The sequence below is a fragment of the Miscanthus floridulus genome, chromosome 19, assembly GCF_019320115.1.
Source record: "Miscanthus floridulus cultivar M001 chromosome 19, ASM1932011v1, whole genome shotgun sequence".
Taxonomy (NCBI): domain Eukaryota; kingdom Viridiplantae; phylum Streptophyta; class Magnoliopsida; order Poales; family Poaceae; genus Miscanthus; species Miscanthus floridulus.
Window position 1 is genome coordinate 14764968 of NC_089598.1, and position 20120 is coordinate 14785087.

The 20120-nt window shown below is 43.3% G+C and overlaps 3 protein-coding genes across 3 annotated transcripts; all 3 read right to left on the bottom strand.

Moving 5' to 3' along the window:
- Positions 1-2744: 2744 nt before the first annotated feature.
- LOC136525600 (uncharacterized) lies at positions 2745-3935 on the bottom strand. Its single transcript, XM_066518537.1, has 3 exons — positions 3593-3935; positions 3430-3491; positions 2745-3284 (listed from the first exon to the last, which is right to left on the bottom strand). Exons 1-3 carry the CDS (start codon positions 3933-3935, stop codon positions 2745-2747), a joined length of 945 nt encoding a protein of 314 aa, XP_066374634.1.
- A 348-nt stretch (positions 3936-4283) lies between these two features.
- Positions 4284-5782, bottom strand: LOC136525601 (uncharacterized). The gene is made up of 4 exons (XM_066518538.1): positions 5704-5782; positions 5309-5537; positions 5041-5224; positions 4284-4949 (listed from the first exon to the last, which is right to left on the bottom strand). The coding sequence occupies exons 1-4, from the start codon at positions 5780-5782 to the stop codon at positions 4284-4286; spliced, it is 1158 nt and encodes a 385-aa protein (XP_066374635.1).
- Positions 5783-17120: 11338 nt separating this feature from the next.
- LOC136528607 (red chlorophyll catabolite reductase-like) lies at positions 17121-19268 on the bottom strand. The gene is made up of 2 exons (XM_066521567.1): positions 18772-19268; positions 17121-17933 (listed from the first exon to the last, which is right to left on the bottom strand). Exons 1-2 carry the CDS (start codon positions 19150-19152, stop codon positions 17316-17318), a joined length of 999 nt encoding a protein of 332 aa, XP_066377664.1. The 5' UTR covers positions 19153-19268; the 3' UTR covers positions 17121-17315.
- Positions 19269-20120: the final 852 nt, after the last annotated feature.

Genomic DNA, 20120 nt, shown 5'->3' on the forward strand with positions numbered 1-20120 from the left:
AATTATTCCACCATAAAAATTTCACCATAATTGGACTATAGAAGATACAACTATGAATTATTCCATTTAATTATAGAAAAACATATATATAAAGCTACAGTAAAAACTTTATACTAAAGAATACCATATTATATATGTACTATGTAGATCTATTCATGTGGAGTCCAATAAAATTAGATTTTCTATTTTATAATTTTTCTATAATTTACTACGATTTTTCAAATATTTAGTGAAAATAAATAAAAAAGAGACAAATCCACCGTCCATGATAGCAAAACCACCGTCTAAACCGCTTGTGGGGTAATTTGACCGATTTTAAAAAGTTTAGGGGTAAAAAATTCAGTTTTATAGTTTTTGGGTGAAGTAGTCCACCCTAAATAATTGAGGGACTACGTATACTTTTAAGACTTTTATCTGTGTGCCATTATAAAAGTTGGTAATTATCTACAAGCCATTAAAAAAGTTAAGTTCTCACATGTGCCATTGCTGTGAACTCTTTTACCCTCCACGCCACTTCCGTCAGATTTGGCTTCAACGGTGTCAAACCGCGGTTGTGAAAAGTCTAAAATACCCTCAGGTCTGAATATACAATTAATTTTTTGGGCATCTTAATGACCTCAAATAAAAAAACTCAAAACTAAAAAATTGTAGATCTCGACAATATCTACAATTTTTGTGTAAAAATTATCTTCATTTAATTATGTAAAAAAATATGATTTGATATATTATAGATATTGTCGAGATCTACAACTTTCTAGTTTTGAGTTTTTTTCATTTGACATTACTAAGATGCTAAAAAAAATTAATTGCATATTTAGACTTGATAGTATTTTTGACTTTTCACACCCGCAGTTTGACACTGTTAGAGGCAAATCTGACAAAAGTGGCGTGGAGGACAAAAGAGTTCAGAGCAGTGACACCTATAAAAACTCAACTTTTTTTATGGCTCGTGAGTAATTATCAACTTTTATAAATGACACGTGAGTAAAAACCTCTGTACTTTTTCCCTTACCAGTCCGGGCCTTCAGGTTTCACTGCACAAAGGCGGAACAGGCTGGAGCCGCGGTGCCTGGCGATGATTGGCGTATCTGGGAGATCAGTCTGTCCATATCGAATCCAACTTGGCCGTCCGTCGTCCGTCCAGACTATTTATCGAGGCTATCCACTGCCCAGTACCACCCTTCCTAGTTCGCCTCTCCACCACCGCTCGTTTGGAACCATGCTTTTTGGTGGCAAAATTGTCAAACAGTACTACTAGTTCTTGCTTTGCTTCTTGGCGTAACCAATTTTCGTCTCTTTTGCTGGGGTTCTTGCACATCAAATCAAATCTGTTTTTCTGGTCCAGTTCTTGACTTCCTGTTGTTTGCTGCAGCCCTATTCCCAGTGCAGAGTCTGCGCTCTAATATTTTTCTTGGCGCTGCAATTGTATTTTCGCGAGATCGATCTGAGAGGATTCTGCATTCCTTAATTCGTCTCCAGATCGATCTGCAGCACTATCTGTTTGGACTTCGTCTCTTTTTCTAACAACACCCCCATCCCCGCCAACCCCCCCCCCCCCCCCCCCCCCCCCCCCCCCCGCGGTTGGCGTGGCAGTGATGATTCACGCAATTGGTGAATTCTGGATGAATGTCCTGCTGCACAGGCATGGTGATGTCCAGTTCTAAAGCGTTCATCTGAGGCACTCATTAAATTCAAATTTCTCCTTTTCTATCCGTAGCATGCATGGATTCCCAATTTGCAGTTTTACCTTCAAGCCTTTTGCGTTTGATCTCGTATTTGCACTTTGCAGTTATGCTCCCTCCCCTGCAAGACTTTGGTGTTGCCTTTCTTAAAACTTTGGGGTTGCCTTTCTTTTTCCTGTCTCCCATGGGGAGAAAGACTGGATCCGATATAAAAATTAAAAAGCAGTCAAACCTCATAAGTGTTCATGTTGGTATAAATGAATACTCCATGTAAAATGTCATAACAATCCCAAAGTGATTATGAACTCATTTCGGCTGGAATTCTCATTTCCTTTTATACTTTGAAGATACTTGGACATCTTATCCTCAATCATTTGACTACTCTGAAGACAATATGAATTCACACATTGAATTCAAAAACTCGTCCATGCAACTTTCCTAATCTCGAGTACAAGTACAAACCATTGCCAGGAGTCCTTGACATATTATCATGCACAATTGGATACAATGTTTTCAAGTCGTCCAGTCGAACCTAGTCGCCATAGGACCGACCAAAAGACTAATCGCGATTAATCGTCGACCAAGACGATTAGTCGAACCTAGTCGACCCATGGTCGTCCTATATATCAGGATATATATACCTACTATATATATACATATATATACTATATAGTATACACAATAAAGCAAGCATCAAGAGCATCTCTGTCTCCTACTGAGTTTAGGTGGTGATTTACTTGTGGGAGTTGTTTTCTTCTCTTTTCTGCCATGTCCAGAGGTCCATATTCCTGTCCCAAACTCCATTTTTTTGCTGACTTGCAGCTGGAAGCCTAAAATACCAAAGAAGACCATAATTAGCAACACTAATGTAGCCTTGATCTTGACATAGCTCAACAGCAGCACTGCTGCAGTAGCAAATAACTAGCATTTAGCAAACAAGTTCAGTACACATAATCTAAAGTGTTCAAGTTCAGTACACAAGCTAATATGCTAAAGTGTTCAACACAGTCACAAACATTGACATCTAATTTAACAGTCCAACAAAAGTAGGCAACTAGCCATCTAATTAAGCAAATCAACATTAAAAGTGAAGCCTCCATCTCCATCTCCAGTTGGTCCATCTCCAGTTTCAGTTGGTGCAGATTCTTCATCCTCCTCCATTGCTATTGCTGAATCTACATGCTGATCTTGGTCTTCATCATCAACTTCATCAATATGTTGAGTTAGAGTCACTGTATTCCTTGGACGCTTCTTGTTACTAGCATAAGTACGCCTCACAGGGGCAGCAACAGCAGCACGAGTAGCAGCAGCCCTAGGCAAGTTACGTCCCTCTAGACCCTGAGTTGCACCAATAGCCTCATCCACAACAACCCAAGTCATAGCATCGCCACCACCTTCCTGAACTGGTTCTGGTTCACAATTTTCATTGACCCATTCATTTTCCCAATAAAATTCATCAAGCAAGAGTGGATTGCATATCTTTCCTTTGGAACCCAGCTCTCTAATTTTTTTAAATCTGTTTTCCATCTTGCGGTTGTAACTGACATATACCAACTTATTTAACCTTTGGTGCTCTAATCGGTTTCTCTTTTTTGTATGGACCTACACAAAATATAATGCAGAATCACATATCAATATTACTAGTTTACTACCATACTTAATTACTCAGCAGTAGTACACTAGCACTTACAGCAGCAAATTCACTCTAACTACGCTCGCATCCAGATGCAGCGCAACAAAGGCTAACAATCCTTTTTGCTAAACATTGGAGCTCATATGTGAGGCCACCATATGCACCCCACCAAAGCACTGTAATTTCCATAATTCCATTTCAAACATAGAATTCCATTATTAGTTCATTGCTGATTGCTTTTAGAAAAAGGGAAGGAAATAGTTATTAGAGAACTTACTAGGATTTTTTCTATCTCTATCTCTTATTGCTCCTGGCTGTGAGAAGGATTCACCTTCAGCCCTCTCATAGTCTTCTACCTGCTTGCTTATCTTGTTCTGCTCCTCATCATCAGTCACCATCTTCCACATAACTTGATTAAACATGATTCTCAGCCTTCCTGCTTGTCTCCTATCCTTTTCCTTTAGGGCAAAGAACTTGCTTGGATTCAAGTATAGGGCTGCTCCATACAGCTGTTGCTCCATTTGGTTTTCCCATCTGTTGTCATAGTATTTTAGTACCTCTTTGAGTAAATCTGGTTTGCGTTGCAAAGAATCCTTGATTGCGGCCTTTGCAACATCCATGGCTGCCATAATCTCAGGAGCTGCTGGTGTCTCATCTCCATCTGCTATCCTTAGAGCTACAAGAAGTGGTTGTGAAGCTCTTAGGCATAATTCCACTTTATTCCAAAATGACATTGAAAGGATAATGTTCTCAACTCGCCGGCCTTCTTGAGTGATAGAGAAACTGGTAGCATGCCATTCATCACTAACCACTAAATTCCTCAATCCACTCCTATTCTTATGCAGGATTGCCAATGTGAGAAATGAAGTGGCAAAGCGAGTTACAGCTGGCCTCACAAGATCTCCTCCAATCTTATTTCACATTAGATCTAGAACCCTCCCATGCTTGTACATGAATCTGATCACCTTCTATGCCATGTTGATGCAAGTGTGGAATTCCTTGATCTTCTCAATATCCTCCAACAACAAATCCAAGCAATGGGCTGCACATGGTGTCCAAAATAGATGTGGGATCCTCTCCATTAAAAGCCTCCCTGCTGCCTTGAAGTTGGCTCCATTGTCAGTGACAATCTGCACCACGTGTTCCTTCCCAACCTTATTAATTTGCTTCTCCAACAAGTCAGCCAACATATTCGCATTTGCTATCTCACTTGAAGCATCAACAAACCCTAGAAAGAAAGTCCCTGCTGGACTGTTAGCAAGGAAATTGATGAGATGGCGGTGGCTTGTGTCAGTCCACCCATCGGACATTATGGTGCAATCATATTCCTTCCAAGCCTCCTCATGCTTCTTCCTCAACTCCGTTGTTCTGTTCACAGCTCTTTCAAGCAGCGGAGTCCTAACATCATGATATGATGGTGAGCGGTACCCATGACCATATTGTCCAATTGACTCAAGCAAAACTTCCCAGCTTCTTGAATTAATGATGTTCAATGGAATGCGATTCTCATAAAAGAAATCAGCAACATGATCATCAACAATTACTTTGGCCTCCTTATTTTTCTTTGTGCACTGCTCAAGTGTAGGTTGACTTTGCTTGGATTTGTGCCTCTCTGCAACTACTTCTTCTGGTAACTTGCAAAGCACGGAACTCACTGACCTAGACTATTTTTGAGTTGCTGGTTTTGCTGCAGCAGATATAGTGAAAGAAGTGATGGCAGCCTACAGGTTCTTCTGCACCAGCAACATCTTGTTCATCTTCATCTTCATCTTCATCTTCTACAGGTACCTCCACAAGAACAATCCTTGAACTCTTTTTCAGATAAACAGCTATCTCCTTCCTAACTATTGCTGGAGTATTAGGACATTTTATTGTATCTCCATACCCCCCAGCAAGGTGCTGCTTGAATCTGCATATTCCGGATGGGACTACCTTTCTGCAAAATATGCACTACATAAAGTCCTTCTTGGAAGGATCTAGCCACCACCCATACTTCCATCCTGGGTCTTGAGATCTTGCCTTTCTCTTTGTGTCAACAGCATGGGCAGCAAGATCTAGAGGTAGTTTTGCTATAGCCCTCTCAATTAGGGAAGGAATATCTTCTAGAGTAGATGAGGAAGCCATGGCAGCAGGATCTGACCCAACTGATGAATCTAGAACACCTCCTTCAAGGTCAGGCGGAGGCATGTACACTTCCACATTTGCACATCGTTGGTCCACATCTGCAGAAGAACAACTTTTTAGGATGGACGATGGAGAGCTAGAGAATAGCAGAGGGACAACAGTACATCATAGCAAGCAACCTAGCAGTTTAGTAGAGAGCCAGAGAGGCTGCAAAGTGAGAGATGGGGGGGGAGGGAAGAAGATGGAGAGGGGAAAGGCACATACCATCATCGGAGCAGCTCATCACAAAGAACGGCGACTGGAGGCGCACGGGGAAGACTGGAGGCGCGTGAGCAGCAGCCATCATGCATAGGAGAGAAGAGAGAAAGAGCAAAGCAGCAGCAGCCAGGAGAGGAGAAGAGAGCAGCAGCAGCTAGGAGAGGTGAAAGGTCCTTGTTTGGTTTTGGTAATTGAGTGACAACCTAGGTGGACTAATTGTGTTTATGTGAGATACACAGGTGATTAGTCCACAGGTACATGTGTGTGAGCAACATATGCCATGAAGGTGAAAATGGTTTGGAGATGTTGCAAAGCTCACACATGTGATGATGAAGGAGCTTATTGCACATGAGACATGACATTGAGTCATGTGATCAAAGTGGAGAAGATCAAGACAAGACTTGGCTTGATGGACCGGTTGCAAGCGTGAAGGGCAAGTCGAAGGCTTTGGAGTGATGGACCGTGTGGCGGTGAAGCTTGAGCAAGACTTGGCGCCGATGGACAATGGCAACGGTGAAGAGCAAGTAAAGTCAAGATTGATGAACCAATATGATCACGTGATGATATGAAGTGGATCATATCATTGTTGATCATGTTGGTGCATGTGTTGCATCAACATTGGAGAAGATGGAATGGAATGCGCAAGGCAAAGGTATAACCTAGGGCATTTCATTTCATCGGTCATAGGTGTGTAGAGAAGTTTATGACCGGGTTTAGGATAGATGGCCATACTATCAAGAGAAGCAAACTTGTTTGCATATCAGTCATCTAGTGCCACTCGAGTGATCTAACTTTGCATCGTCGCTAGGATCGAGTGGCGTGGCAAGTTGAGTGGCTAACATCCTTTGGGAAATGATTGTGAAAAGCTAACACGCATACACATGGTGGTGTACACTTGGTAGTGTTGGCACATTTACAAAGGAGATGGAGTTGGAGTTGATGTGGATCAACTTGGTGAAGAAACTCCACCGGCGGAGTGTAAGCCCGTAGAGTGCGGACAGTCCGATGGTGCTACCGGCGCCCTACATAGAAAAGATAGGGTCTCACAGAGTGCACCGGACGCTGGCACTGGAAGTGACCGGACGCTGGTAGGGCACGTCTGGTCAGGCTAATGCATGGTGACGCAGGAGCTGGAGTATGATCGGACGCTGGGCTGCGTCCGATCACGTGCGACCGGACGCGTCCGGTCAAGGTCGGTACCTTACTGTAAACGACCAGACGCTGAGGGTCTAGCGTCCGGTCAGTTGACGCTGTTGCGTCCAGTCAGAAGATGACCGTTGAGATTGGAAGGATGTCGTTGAACGCAGGTGACACGTGGCTGTCATTGAGCGATCGGACGCTGAGGTCCAGCGTTCGGTCAACACGACCGGAGTGTCTGGTCGACCCGACAATTGCCTAGTGAAGGAGTAACGGCTAGTTTAGCCCTTGGGGCTATAAATAGAAGTGGCCTTTGGCCATGGCTGGTGCTGAGCACCTTGGGGGACTTTGTGTCCATGCTTGAGAGTGCTTAGGAGCCCTCCATCTCACACATACTTGATAGTGATCATTCGATTGTGTAAGTGAGCGATTCTAGTGCGATTGTATCGTGAGGTTGCATCGAGTGGCACTAGGTGATCGAGTTGCAAGCCGGTGGTGCTTATTACTCTTGGAGGTTGCCACCTCCTAGATGGCTTAGTGGTGGTCTCTGTCGAAGCCCGCAAGAAGCTTGTGCGGCGCTCCAGAGAAGTGCTTTGTGAGGGGCATTGTGCTCGCCCCGCGAGAGCCGCGAAGAGCAATATTAGTAAAGCATGTCATTGAGCTACCCTCACTCAAGGGGTAGGTTCTTACGGCGCTCGACGTGCGGGCTTAACGGGTGATGCCAATTAGCCGCCAAACCACCAAGTGAGCGGTCGACACAACGAGGACTAGCGTGTTGGCAAACATATGAACCTCGGGAGAAAAATCATCGTGTCAACATTGTTCTTCCTGTTGGTTTGCATTCCCGTTACATAAGCTTGTAATTAATTTCATATACATTGAGCTTGTGTTGTTGCTTTAGTAATTAGTTAGCTTATGTAGCTTGCTAATTATCTTCTTGCTTGTGTAGCATAGAAGTAGCTCCCTTGCGTGGCTAATTTGGTTTGTGTAACCTTGTTAGTCACTTTGCTTAGTTTGTGTAGCTAAGTATTTGCGCTCTCTAATTCGGCATTGGTTGCCCTGTTATTGAGCATTGCTAGTGAGCTTAGTTGGCTTTATGCTTTTGCTTACTAGCATATATAGGAGCTCCCTTGTTGCTTAAAGTACTAGTGGCATAGGTTTGTGTGACCTTGCTTCTAGAATTAGTTAGGAGAGCTCTAGCTAGCCCGACACCTTTGTTGCTTGATTAGTATCTTTGAAAGGTGCTAGAGAACATAGATAGAGGGGTGTAGTCTTGGCTAGACCGATAGTTTTAATTTCGCACTTGTTTCGGTTAGCCAAAGTGATTAAGTTTTAAAAAGGACTATTCACCCCCCTCTAGTCGCCATCTCGACCCTTCAAGTGGTATCGGAGCTAGGTCTCTCATTTGTGGTCTTCACCGACCCGAGAGGATGGCGGATTATGGGCTAGATGTTGATTGTCCACACATCTTTGATGGCACACACTTTACACGATGGAAAAATTGGATGATAGGTAATTTTAAATATGTATGCCCTCAAATGTGGTGGATGGTAGATGTAGGTTTTTCTCATGTGTTGGATAAAGATAATCTAACTCAAGCACAAGAGAAATGCCTAGATCTTGACATCCATGCTACTAACATCATGTATAGATCTTTGCATGATTGCATATTTGGAGAGATCATGGACATGAAGACCGCCCATGAGATTTGGAGTTATCTCATTGAAAAATATGGGACGGTCTCCGATGATGATGATGAGCCCAAGGAGGAGGCACATGAGTGTGTTGAGCAAAACCACAATTTGGTGATTGTGGAAGATTGCTCCACCTCATGGTCAAGTGACGATGATGATGATCGATCTACTACAAGTTCACTTAACAATGTTGATGATTATGCCACAAGTGTTGCAAGTGATGATGCTACCCCATGCACACTTAATGGTGATGATGGTTCATGCTCAAGCCATGATGATGCTACTACAAGCCCAACCACCACACCACATTGTCCCATGTCACAAGGTGACACTAAGGTATCAAATGATGATGTGGTTGATCATATTGATTCATATGATGAGCTTGTTAGTAGACTTGCTAGCATGACCATGTCTTTAGAAAATGAGAAAGCTAAAACATTGAAATTAGAAAATGAAAACTCGTTTCTAAAGAACTCTTGTGAAGAACATAAGAAATTACTTGATGCATATAAATCTTCACTTGATGAGCTTAAATTGAATCATGAGACACTACTTGCATCTCATGATGAATTATTAGAACAACATGCTTCTCTCATTAAAGTATTTACAAAGAAACTTAAAAACAATGAGAGTTCATCACATAGGTCAATTGATCAATCACATACTATTGCTAACCCTTGTGATGTAGACAAGAAGCATGTATCCACCTCTTGTGATGATTTATTAGATATGCCATGCTCTTCACAAATAGATGCTTGTTCTACTTCTATGTCTTGTGAGACTAACCTTTTGAAGGAGAACAATGAGCTCAAAAGTGAAGTGAAGAAATTGAGCAATAAGTTAGAGAGGTGCTACAACTCAAAAATCACCTTTGAGCACATATTGAAGACTCAAAGAAACTATAGTAACAAGTGTGGCCTTGGCTTCAAGAAGAAGATGACAAAGGGTGAAAGAAAGAGAGAAAGAAAGATGAAGAAGCTACAACAAAGAAAGCTTTCTCATACCATGTGTTACCGGTGTCATGAAGCGGGACACCTTGCAAATGGTTGCCCTAACATTGAGAAGCTCAAGAATATAAAAGAAGAAGAGAGGCTAAAGCATGTCAAGTGCTTCAAGTGCCGCACTTGGGGTCATCTTACCTCAATGTGCCCAACCAAGCAATTGGTGAAGCAACCAGAGAAGCCTCAACCAAAGCCACAAGTTGAGCAAGAGAAGACACCCCAAGAGCAAATCAAGATCAACCATGAAGATGATGGTGATTTGATGATAAAGAAGAAGAAAACAAGAAGGGGTGGAAAGGCAAGGCATCCAATGCAAACTCAAGATGCCAAGATGATGAGCAAGAATGAAGATGAGAAGAAATACTATGCTCACATCAAGTGCTTCAAGTGTGAAAGTATGGGACACTTTGCCTCTAAGTGTCCTACCAAGCTTGAGAAGAAGGCTCAATCAAAGAGAAGGTGCTACTCATACCGAGAAAGGGGACACATGGCACATTCATATCCCCTAGGTAACACTTCTAAGCCTATTTTAATTGATGATGATTCTATGCTTAAGAAGGATGGTGATGGTACCTCTATGGTTGCTATTGCAAAACATTTTGCTATTCATACTAAGGCGTTGCCTAAGTATGTTGCTCCTAACTTGAGAGGACTCAAACTTGTTTGGGTACCATCAAAAAGTGGATGATTGTTTGTAGGTACCATCAGCATTGGAGACTTGATTCAATTGATCTCACATTGTTCATCATATGTTGAATCAAGTTATGAAGCTTAGTGCACATCCAAACCCAATGCCAAGAGAAAATTAAGTGAAGTCCAAATGTGCTACAACATACAAGTGTCAATTGCAAGTTATTGGTGATTCATTGGATATATTTGATGACTTGCAAATAATTGAGTTGAAGCTTGCTAGTTGGATGATCATGAGCTAACCAAGGTATATCTCTTGTTGATCATTTCATTTGGGTGCATATGAGTTGATTGAATTGGATAAATATGCAATATTGCTTGCTATGAGATGTTTGAATGGATAATTACTTAGTAATCAAGTTTGGATTGATTTGTGTTGGATAAATTCATGAGATGACTTTTAGTAAGTGGTTTGAATGGATATATGTCTTATGGAAGTATTCAAACAAGTTAGTATCAAGTTTGATTCATATTTGATGAAGTATAGCTCAATTGTTGAAATCTATCCTATATTACAAAATCTGAGCTAGCTGTGAACTTAGCCATGTTTGAGAAATCAAAACTTATTGGATTGGCATGAAAATTGGTGTACATGCTCTAGACTTATGGTATAAGATGCTGTAAAATTTTCATGAGAATTGGATAAGAAATGCTTTAGTTTTGGAGTGAATCTTGTCAGCTATAGTGTAGCTGTTTTCAGCATGTAGCAGTGGTGGAAGAATTGATATATGGCAGCAGTCTAGAAGTCAAATGAAGCTCAAATTATTACAGCTGCTAGATAATTTAGTAAAGAACACCTCCACCAAATTTAGTGGTATTTGGATTTGTACTTTGGGAGATATGCTTATTTCTTTGAATGGTACAAAATCTGTCAGAAAAGTGACAAATGTTGAATTGATCTAGAGTCACTTTGATTGAAAGGTCCTCAAGTTGGAAACATGTTTACAAGTGTTTGAGGTACCTAAGTTTGGTTTTGAGATGATCTAGAAGCATGACAAGATATGAGTACAAGGCCATTTGATTGTGAAGTGTACTTTGCACACATTCGGTACTCAAATTGAAAGATCAAGATCAAACTCAAGATGAAGTTGAAAGGTTAAGTTCTAGTGACTATTGGAAATCATTTGGTAGAAAGAAAAGAACTTAAACAAGAAGAAAGAAAAGGACTAAAAGAAGGAGTCAAGTTCACTCATCAAGTTAAGTCCATCACTTGGATCAATCAATCAAGTTATTTCAAGTGAGTATCCACAATGGTTCTTGGAAAGAGGTCACTTCTCCCTAGTGTAGGGGCTTGCCGCCTATGTGTAAGTAAACCAAGTGTGGTACTTGGAAGGCTAACATGGAAGTGGTGATCCGAGGAACATTTGAGATGCTTAGTTGAAGCAAATCAATAGGGTTGATCAAGAAAAGCAAGTAACACCCAAAAGAGAGCTAATCATGATATTTCAAGTGGTATTCTCAAATTGATACTCTCATGTAAGCAAAGATCAAAAGATAAAGCAAGTCAACCACAACAAGAAAGTGCACTTGATCATAAGTGGTATTCATCTCATATGGGTGAAGAATAAAATTCAACATGGTATCTATTGGTCTTCACCAAGCTTATAATTGGACTTCACATTGCTATTGGAGTAATGAATTGGAATCTATGTGACTATTCTCTACTCCAACATAGCAAAGGTATCATTGTAATATGCATGATCATTTCATCCCTTACTAGTATGCGGTTAGTACATATAGTACATGCTTCATAGGATCATGCATAACAAATGAAATATTTAAATTCATAGCCTACCACTATTGTTTGAATGATTACTTGATCTAGTGGTTAGTATATGAATTTGTTCATGAGCTGGTAAACCCAAGTACTTGACTCAATTTGGATTGCTAACAAGTGACAAGTACAACATTGGTAAGATAACCCTTGCAAGAGGTGTGAAGAAGCTTATCATTGGTTCAAACCAGACTTGAAAGCTTAGGCAAATTAATTTAGTTCAAGTCAATCATAGAAGCTCATGATAGTGATAAGAGTACAAGCACAAGACAACAATGCAAATGGATATCTAGTTTGTATGTTTCAAGTGGTATCTAGACTCAAGTATTTCATCAAGATTTCATAAGTGATGTCTAGATCAACTCACAAGTGATATCCTATAAGTGGTACTCATGAAGATAGCAAATGTTCAAGAAATGGTCCTTATTGATAAATCAAACAAGTGGTTCCATACTAGAAGATTCTTTCAAATGGTATTCACTTCCTATAAGTGGTATCTACACATAACGATGGTTCCACAAGTGATCCTCAACTTTAAGTGATCATCAAATAAAGAATGCATCCCTCAACTACAAGAGTTCAAGTGTATCAAATGGATGACCCATGCTATCACATAGGGGGAGGTGTCCCACAAATTGATCACAAGATCAAAAATCTTATGTGTGGTATCTCAAGAAGCCCTACACAAGATACAAGTGGTACAAGCTACAAGTGGTATTTACAAAAGGTGTCATTCTAACAATCAAGTGATGTCCATAAAAAATGCAAGATTCAAGCCTCAACCATCTACCCTAAATGCATACCTTTGCATCAATAAGAAGCACACCTTTTATGGAAATTGATGACAAAGGGGGAGAGATTGTACAAAGATATGAAAGCTTGATTGAATGGAGGAGAGATTGTACAATGGGAGAGATGAGATATAAAAGAAATAGAGGTTGGACATGGACAAAGAGGGAGCAACATTGAAGAAAAGAGATGGATCAAAATTCTTGGACAAGAGAAGCACACAAGTAGGGGGAGCAAGCTCATGAACTTTGATTGATTGCATTTGATATGTGCATATTCATGTGCTTGCTTGCATTGCATAAGTTTTCAAATTCAAATATGCATGCTTGTGTGGTGTATGCTAGTTGTAGAACTTGAACGATGATTTGATAACTACCATGCATAGGATGATAGCTAGACACTTGGTATGCTTTTCAAGTAATGCTAGTACCTTGCTCTTAATGTTGATCTCACAAGGTATCTAGTGCTTTTATTTCCAAGTGATATCTAGCTAATCATGGTGCTAAGGATGAACTTAAAGGTGCAACTCCGATTGGTACACACTTCAAAGGTTTATTCTATACACCTTAGCATCATTCGGTAGTAATTACTCTCCTATAATTTAAATCTATGCATATGTGCGAACGTAAAGTCAAACACTCTAGCACATATGTAGGGGGAGCTAATACTACCATTTCAGGTTTGTGGTACTTGTCCAAAATCATTTTCACATGGTAAAATTGCTTGAGCAAGCAACATGAATCCAAAAGAGCTTAATTTCCATATCTTTGTAGAGTTGTCATCAATTACCAAAAAGGGGGAGATTGAAAGGTTCTTGTTTGGTTTTGGTAATTGAGTGACAACCTAGGTGGACTAATTGTGTTTATATGAGATACACAGGTGATTAGTCCACAGGTACATGTGTGTGAGCAACATATGCCATGAAGGTGAAAATGGTTTGGAGATGTTGCAAAGCTCACACATGTGATGATGAAGGAGCTTATTGCACATGAGACATGACATTGAGTCATGTGATCAAGGTGGAGAAGATCAAGACAAGACTTGGCTTGATGGACCGGTTGCAAGCGTGAAGGGCAAGTCGAAGGCTTTGGAGTGATGGACCGCGTGGCGGTGAAGCTTGAGCAAGACTTGGCGCCGATGGACAATGGCAACGGTGAAGAGCAAGTAAAGTCAAGATTGATGAACCAATATGATCACGTGATGATATGAAGTGGATCATATCATTGTTGATCATGTTGGTGCATGTGTTGCATCAACATTGGAGAAGATGGAATGGAATGCGCAAGGCAAAGGTATAACCTAGGGCATTTCATTTCATCGGTCATAGGTGTGTAGAGAAGTTTATGACCGGGTTTAGGATAGATGGCCATACTATCAAGAGAAGCAAACTTGTTTGCATATCAGTCATCTAGTGCCACTCGAGTGATCTAACTTTGCATCGTCGCTAGGATCGAGTGGCGTGGCAAGTTGAGTGGCTAACATCCTTTGGGAAATGATTGTGAAAAGCTAACACGCATACACATGGTGGTGTACACTTGGTAGTGTTGGCACATTTACAAAGGAGATGGAGTTGGAGTTGATGTGGATCAACTTGGTGAAGAAACTCCACCGGCGGAGTGTAAGCCCGTAGAGTGCGGACAGTCCGACGGTGCTACCGGCGCCCTACATAGAAAAGATAGGGTCTCACAGAGTGCACTGGACGCTGGCACTGGAAGTGACCGGACGCTGGCAGGGCGCGTCTGGTCAGGCTAACGCATGGTGACGCAGGAGCTGGAGTATGACCGGACGCTGGGCTGCGTCCGATCACGTGCGACCGAACGCATCCGGTCAAGGTCGGTACCTTACTGTAAATGACCGGACGCTGAGGGTCCAGCGTCCGGTCAGTTGACGCTGCTGCGTCCAGTCAGAAGATGACCATTGAGATCGGAAGAATGTCGTTGAACGCAGGTGACACATGGTTGTCATCGGGCGACCGGACACTGAGGTCCAGCGTCCGGTCAACACGACCGGAGCGTCCGGTCGACCCGACAGTTGCCCAGTGAAGGGGTAACGGCTAGTTTAGCCCTTGGGGCTATAAATAGAAGTGGCATTCGGCCATGGCTGGCGCTGAGCACCTTAGGGGACTTTGTGTCCATGCTTGAAAGTGCTTAGGAGCCCTCTATCTCACACATACTTGATAGTGATCATTCGATTGTGTGAGTGAGCGATTCTAGTGTGATTGCATCGTGAGGTTGCATCGAGTGGCACTAGGTGATCGAGTTGCAAGCCGGTGGTGCTTGTTACTCTTGGAGGTTGCCACCTCCTAGACGGCTTAGTGGTGGTCTCCGTCGAAGCCCGTAAGAAGCTTGTACGACGCTCTGAAGAAGTGCTTTGTGAGGGGCATTGTGCTCGCCCCGCGAGAGCCGCGAAGAGCAACATTAGTAAAGCGTGTCATTGAGCTACCCTCACTCAAGGGGTAGGTTCTTGTGGCGCTCGACGTGCGGGCTTGGCGGGTGATGCCAATTAGCCGCCGAACTACCAAGTGAGCGGTCGACACAACGGGGACTAGCGTGTTGGCAAACACGTGAACCTCGGGAGAAAAATCATCGTGTCAACATTGTTCTTCCCGTTGGTTTGCATTCCCGTTACATAAGCTTGCAATTACTTTTATATACATTGAGCTTGTGTTGTTGCTTTAGTAATTAGTTAGCTTGTGTAGCTTGCTAATTATCTTCTTGCTTGTGTAGCATAGAAGTAGCTCCCTTGCGTGTCTAATTTGGTTTGTGTAACCTTGTTAGTCGCTTTACTTAGTTTATGTAGCTAAGTATTTACGCTCTCTAATTCGGCATTGGTTGCCTTGTTATTGAGCATTGCTAGTGAGCTTAGTTGGCTTTGTGCTTTTGCTTACTAGCATGTATAGGAGCTCCCTTGTTGCTTAAAGTACTAGTGGCATAGGTTTGTGTGACCTTGCTTCTAGAATTGGTTAGGAGAGCTCTAGCTAGCCCGACACCTTTGTTGCTTTATTAGTATCTTTGAAAGGTGCTAGAGAACATAGATAGAGGGGTGTAGTCTTAGCTAGACCGATAGTTTTAATTCCGCACTTGTTTCGGTTAGCCAAAATGATTAAGTTTTAAAAAGGACTATTCACCCCCCTCTAGTCGCCATCTCGACCCTTCAAGAGGAGAGGAGAGCAGCAGCAGCCAGGAGAGGAGAGGAGAGGAGAGCAGCAGCAGCCAGGAGAGGAGACGAGAGCAGCAACAGCCAGGAGAGGAGAAGAGAGAAAGAGCAGAGCAGCAGCAGCCGTTACGCACAGGAGAGGAGAAGAGAGAAAGAGCAGAGCAGCAGCCTCTTGTATATATATTACAAACCCTAGTGGGCCAAATTGGCAGCCCAACTACTCACCTGGAAGCCCAGTCAGGCAAGCCCAAAGAAGGCAGTGCCCAGCCTGGTCGTGCAGCCCTCTGGTCGGATGACTAATTGTGATTAGTCGTCGACTAGTCGGACGACCAGGTTTCTAGTCGAGCTAATCGAGTCGAAGTCTCTAATCGAGGTCATGGTACCTACCGGACCAACTAATCGCGATTAATCACGATTAATCGGGCGACTTGTAAACATTGATTGGATACATACGTGAATTTAATTGAGAAACAAAATTTCATCATAATGTCAAACTCCAAAAGTTACTGTTGTGAAGTCCAGCAAATGCATAACCGGAACGGCTGTCACGGATTATCCAACGCCCAAGAGGGGACAAAACATTGAGAAACAAAATTTCATCGTAATGTCAAATTCCAAAAGTTACTGATGTGAATTCCAGCAAATACATAACCGGAACGGCTGTCACGGGTTATCCAACGCCCGAGAGGGGACAAAACACTGATGCCCAAAAGACACTAGCTACTTATTTGAAGCCCCCTTTGGATCAAAAGGAATCTCGTAGGAAAAGAAATCACGCGTGTGTGATTTTATCAAACATTATAGCATTACCAACAACCGTTACCCAAAATAGAAGACTCATTCAGCAAAGAGTTCAATACCTATTTTTGGTCTTATCCAACAACATACCTAAAAGAGAACTCTTTTTGCAAATAGATCTCCAGAAGAAAGGATACTTAAATTTGTGTTATACCTCTCATGACACTTAAAATTGACCTTCCATATAGATATTCTGTTGAAGATTCATTTTGGATTTGGGTCTGGGTCTCGTGTTGGAGACAGACTACCACGAGTTGTATGCATCTGAGCTTTCAGGAGTTGCGGCTCTGACATGGAACAACCTCACAGGACAAGATGCGGCAAAATACAGAGCTCCATTCAATACAGCAGGAACAGCTTACTAGGAACTCTGATGAGACTCTGTTCCTGGAAACCTGGTCCTAACATTTATTTGATCATCTTCACCTGCATAGCTCGCTTTCATCATCTCAGTTATCACTTGGCAGTATATACACAGCTTATCACATATACTTTCAGTTTTTCAAACAAGAGGGTTTATGGACCCATAACAACGTTTCTCTACAATAAACTACTTACATGCTTGTATTTATGAATGACTTAGGGCTCTTGTACACCAAAGGCCTTCCGGATTTCAGTTATGACCCGACTGGACACATCCGGATCAAACATCCTCGGAAGATTTGCAGTCAGATCAACCTCAATCGATTTCGATCTTACAATCCGGTCCCTCTTGAGCAAACAGTCCCTCTCCACCTCATCCATTTCTGTGGTGGAATCAACACAGTTGTCAAGCCAAATCTGAAGAACCTCCTGAATGACTGTTGCTAATTGTCCATGCATTATCTCTTCCAAGGCTTTCTCACCTCCTTGTCCACAGTCAATGCTGACCATTATCGCTGTAGGTGAGCATGCGCTGCGCACAAAGAGCGACGGAGATCTGTATGGACGAGTCTGCGGTAGCTCTTCGATCTTTCCACGCTGCTCATCCATTCGAGTTTCTTCGTAGTACTTCTGCAAGTAATCTGGGTGGAACGCGAGGTCTTTCCGGGGAAGCAGGTCCAGAATCACCACGATTGAAGTTGAGCTGCCTTGTATAAGCTCCAATAGGAAATGTGGTGCGTCCGTCGAGGCATTCAGGAAAATAAGAATTGAGGTGATGTCAATGGCACCATTTGGAACTTTACAGTGAAGCGAGGACTGCAGCATGAAATCAATCTGTAGACAAGGAAACACACATCAGGTCCAGTCATCATTTCTTTCTACATCTTAAAACAGTAGCAAAAGTGCAAGCTTTTTGATAACAAGAGATTGTTCTTCCATTCTCAATGACACTGTTATTTTCAATGACTGAAATCACATTTTCAGATTGAACTATCAGCTCAAGGACAACAGCAGATATGACAGTGATATTAAGATTGGATTGCGATTACAGTTTCAGTTTTGACAAGCACAAGGATGGATCATCGCCGGTGTCAATTCAGCAGTTCTTTCTTTATCAGGAAATCAGCAGTCTCACAACAATACTCTAAGACTCAAATGGACAAGTGTTAATCTATAACTGACAAGATGCTTCGGTAGAGTTGTATTAGCAATATTTGCATCTAAAACTTTCACAATTCACCTTGAATGGATCAGTGGACAACAATTACCCAAGGCAAATACCCTCCCACAATCTTGTGGAGAAGTAGGCGGTCAGCAAGTGCCCAAACCATACTAAACTGAACTGAAACACAAGCAATGTTTTGACATTCAATACAGATGCTATATCATGAGGTGGACAGGTGGTGTATGTATTTGCATATACCAAGGAAAAATGGTGCAGTCGCATACTATGCGATGCCAAGCCACACTGGAGATCCAATGAACCGTATTACGCACTTACTACACTACTACTGAACTTTGGATTAAGTAAATAAGTTCTTGAATATCTTACAGAGCAGTATAGTAGTACGCCCTTATCTTGTGGTATGCAACCACACAAGAAGCTGTATCATACTAATACGGTACAGTACTACTACAAGAAAAAAGAAAGAGGAGTACTAAAGAAGTGTACCGACGAGCCAGGCGAGCCCCGGTGCACGTCGAGCGAGCCGACGGCGTTCCCGGCGCCGTTGCGGAACTCGGCGACGTCGGCAGGCACGGCGGACGGCAGCAGCCGCGCGCCCAAACGCGCAACCGCCTGATCCGCGACCGCCCGCGCCACCTCCCGCTGGGCCATCTCGGGCGCGCGTTTCACCGTAGCGTCCGGCCCCGCCGAGGCGCGCACGGCGCTCGACGTTTTGCCTCTGGGCGGGGGAGGACGCGAGTGGGCAAGCCGGGGGGCGCTGAGGTTCGGGAGAGTACAGGAGAGGGAAGAGGAAGCCGAGATCAACGCGGGCGCTGTGGCGTGGGTGGTCGCCGGCAGCAACCGGAGATATTGCTCGAGCCGGAGCATGGAGGGGAAGCTGATGCCAGTCCCGGCGTCGGATGGGGAGAGTGAGATGCGGACGTTACAGTGAAACTAGGAGTAGTACGGTAATGCTATACGTGTGGCGTCCGGCTTCTTCACCTCCGGACGGCTCGCGTTCCTTCGCTAGTTCCCCTTGCTTATCCTTTCCACCTGCCTCACGTCACTCAGCCTGCTGCTCTGTAGGGAGACGCTCGCCGCCGCTCGCGGTGCCGCCCCACCCGAGCCGTGCGTCCTCCGCCCGTCGCCCCTCCCTCCCTCCGCGACCCCCATGCCACCGGAGAGGAGGGCGACGACGCCAACTTCCGGCGAGCTGCCCCTCTCTCCCTCCCCCTCCCTCCTTCCCTCCGCGACCTCATGCCATCGGAGAGAGGGCGACGGCGGCTTCCGGCGAGCCGCCCGTCTTTCCCTCCCCTCTCCCTCCTTCCCTCCTCGACCTCCATGTCCCAAGAGAGGAGGGCGATGGCGGTGGCTTCCGACGAGCCGCCCCTCCCTCCCTCCCGTGACCTCCGTGCCACCGAAGAAGAGGGTGACGGCGGCGACTTCCGGCGAGGTAGGTGGGTTCTTCTTTAGATCTGAGCCCTCCTCCTCCACTTCCTCCTCTTGATCTAAGCCCTCATCCTCCTCCTCTAGATCTAAGGGATGCGGCGGTGGCTAGGGTTCCGGCGAGCTCTCGAGGTCAGATCTTGCCGTATTGCAATGGTTTTTTTGATGTTGCAACATATGATTTCGAATGTTGCAATGAGATTTTTTTATGTTGTTGTAACAGATGTTTTTGCGATGTTGTAGTAGTACTGCTTGAGATGTTGCAGTATATTTCAGTTGCTTCAACCTCATGTTGCAGTAGTTGTTCCATATTGTTGCAAGTGTTTTTATTTCGAGCGTTGTTTCATATGCTTCACAACAGTGTTGTAATAATATGTTCTAAATGTTTCAGCTCCTTCAGCCTATTGTTA

Coding starts and splice junctions, on each gene's coding strand:
- LOC136525600 (XM_066518537.1), bottom strand. CDS start 3,935: ATGGATGTTGCAAAGGCCGCAATCAAGGATTCTTTGCAACGCAAACCA. Junction 3,492..3,592: donor TAGAGATAGAAAAAATCCTA/GTAAGTTCTCTA, acceptor TGGAAATTACAG/TGCTTTGGTGGGGTGCATAT. Junction 3,285..3,429: donor AATGTTTAGCAAAAAGGATT/GTTAGCCTTTGT, acceptor TATTTTGTGTAG/GTCCATACAAAAAAGAGAAA.
- LOC136525601 (XM_066518538.1), bottom strand. CDS start 5,782: ATGGCTGCTGCTCACGCGCCTCCAGTCTTCCCCGTGCGCCTCCAGTCG. Junction 5,538..5,703: donor GATGAGCTGCTCCGATGATG/GTATGTGCCTTT, acceptor GTTCTTCTGCAG/ATGTGGACCAACGATGTGCA. Junction 4,950..5,040: donor TTGCTGGTGCAGAAGAACCT/GTAGGCTGCCAT, acceptor GTGCTTTGCAAG/TTACCAGAAGAAGTAGTTGC.
- LOC136528607 (XM_066521567.1), bottom strand. CDS start 19,152: ATGCTCCGGCTCGAGCAATATCTCCGGTTGCTGCCGGCGACCACCCAC. Junction 17,934..18,771: donor GGGGCTCGCCTGGCTCGTCG/GTACACTTCTTT, acceptor CCTTGTCTACAG/ATTGATTTCATGCTGCAGTC.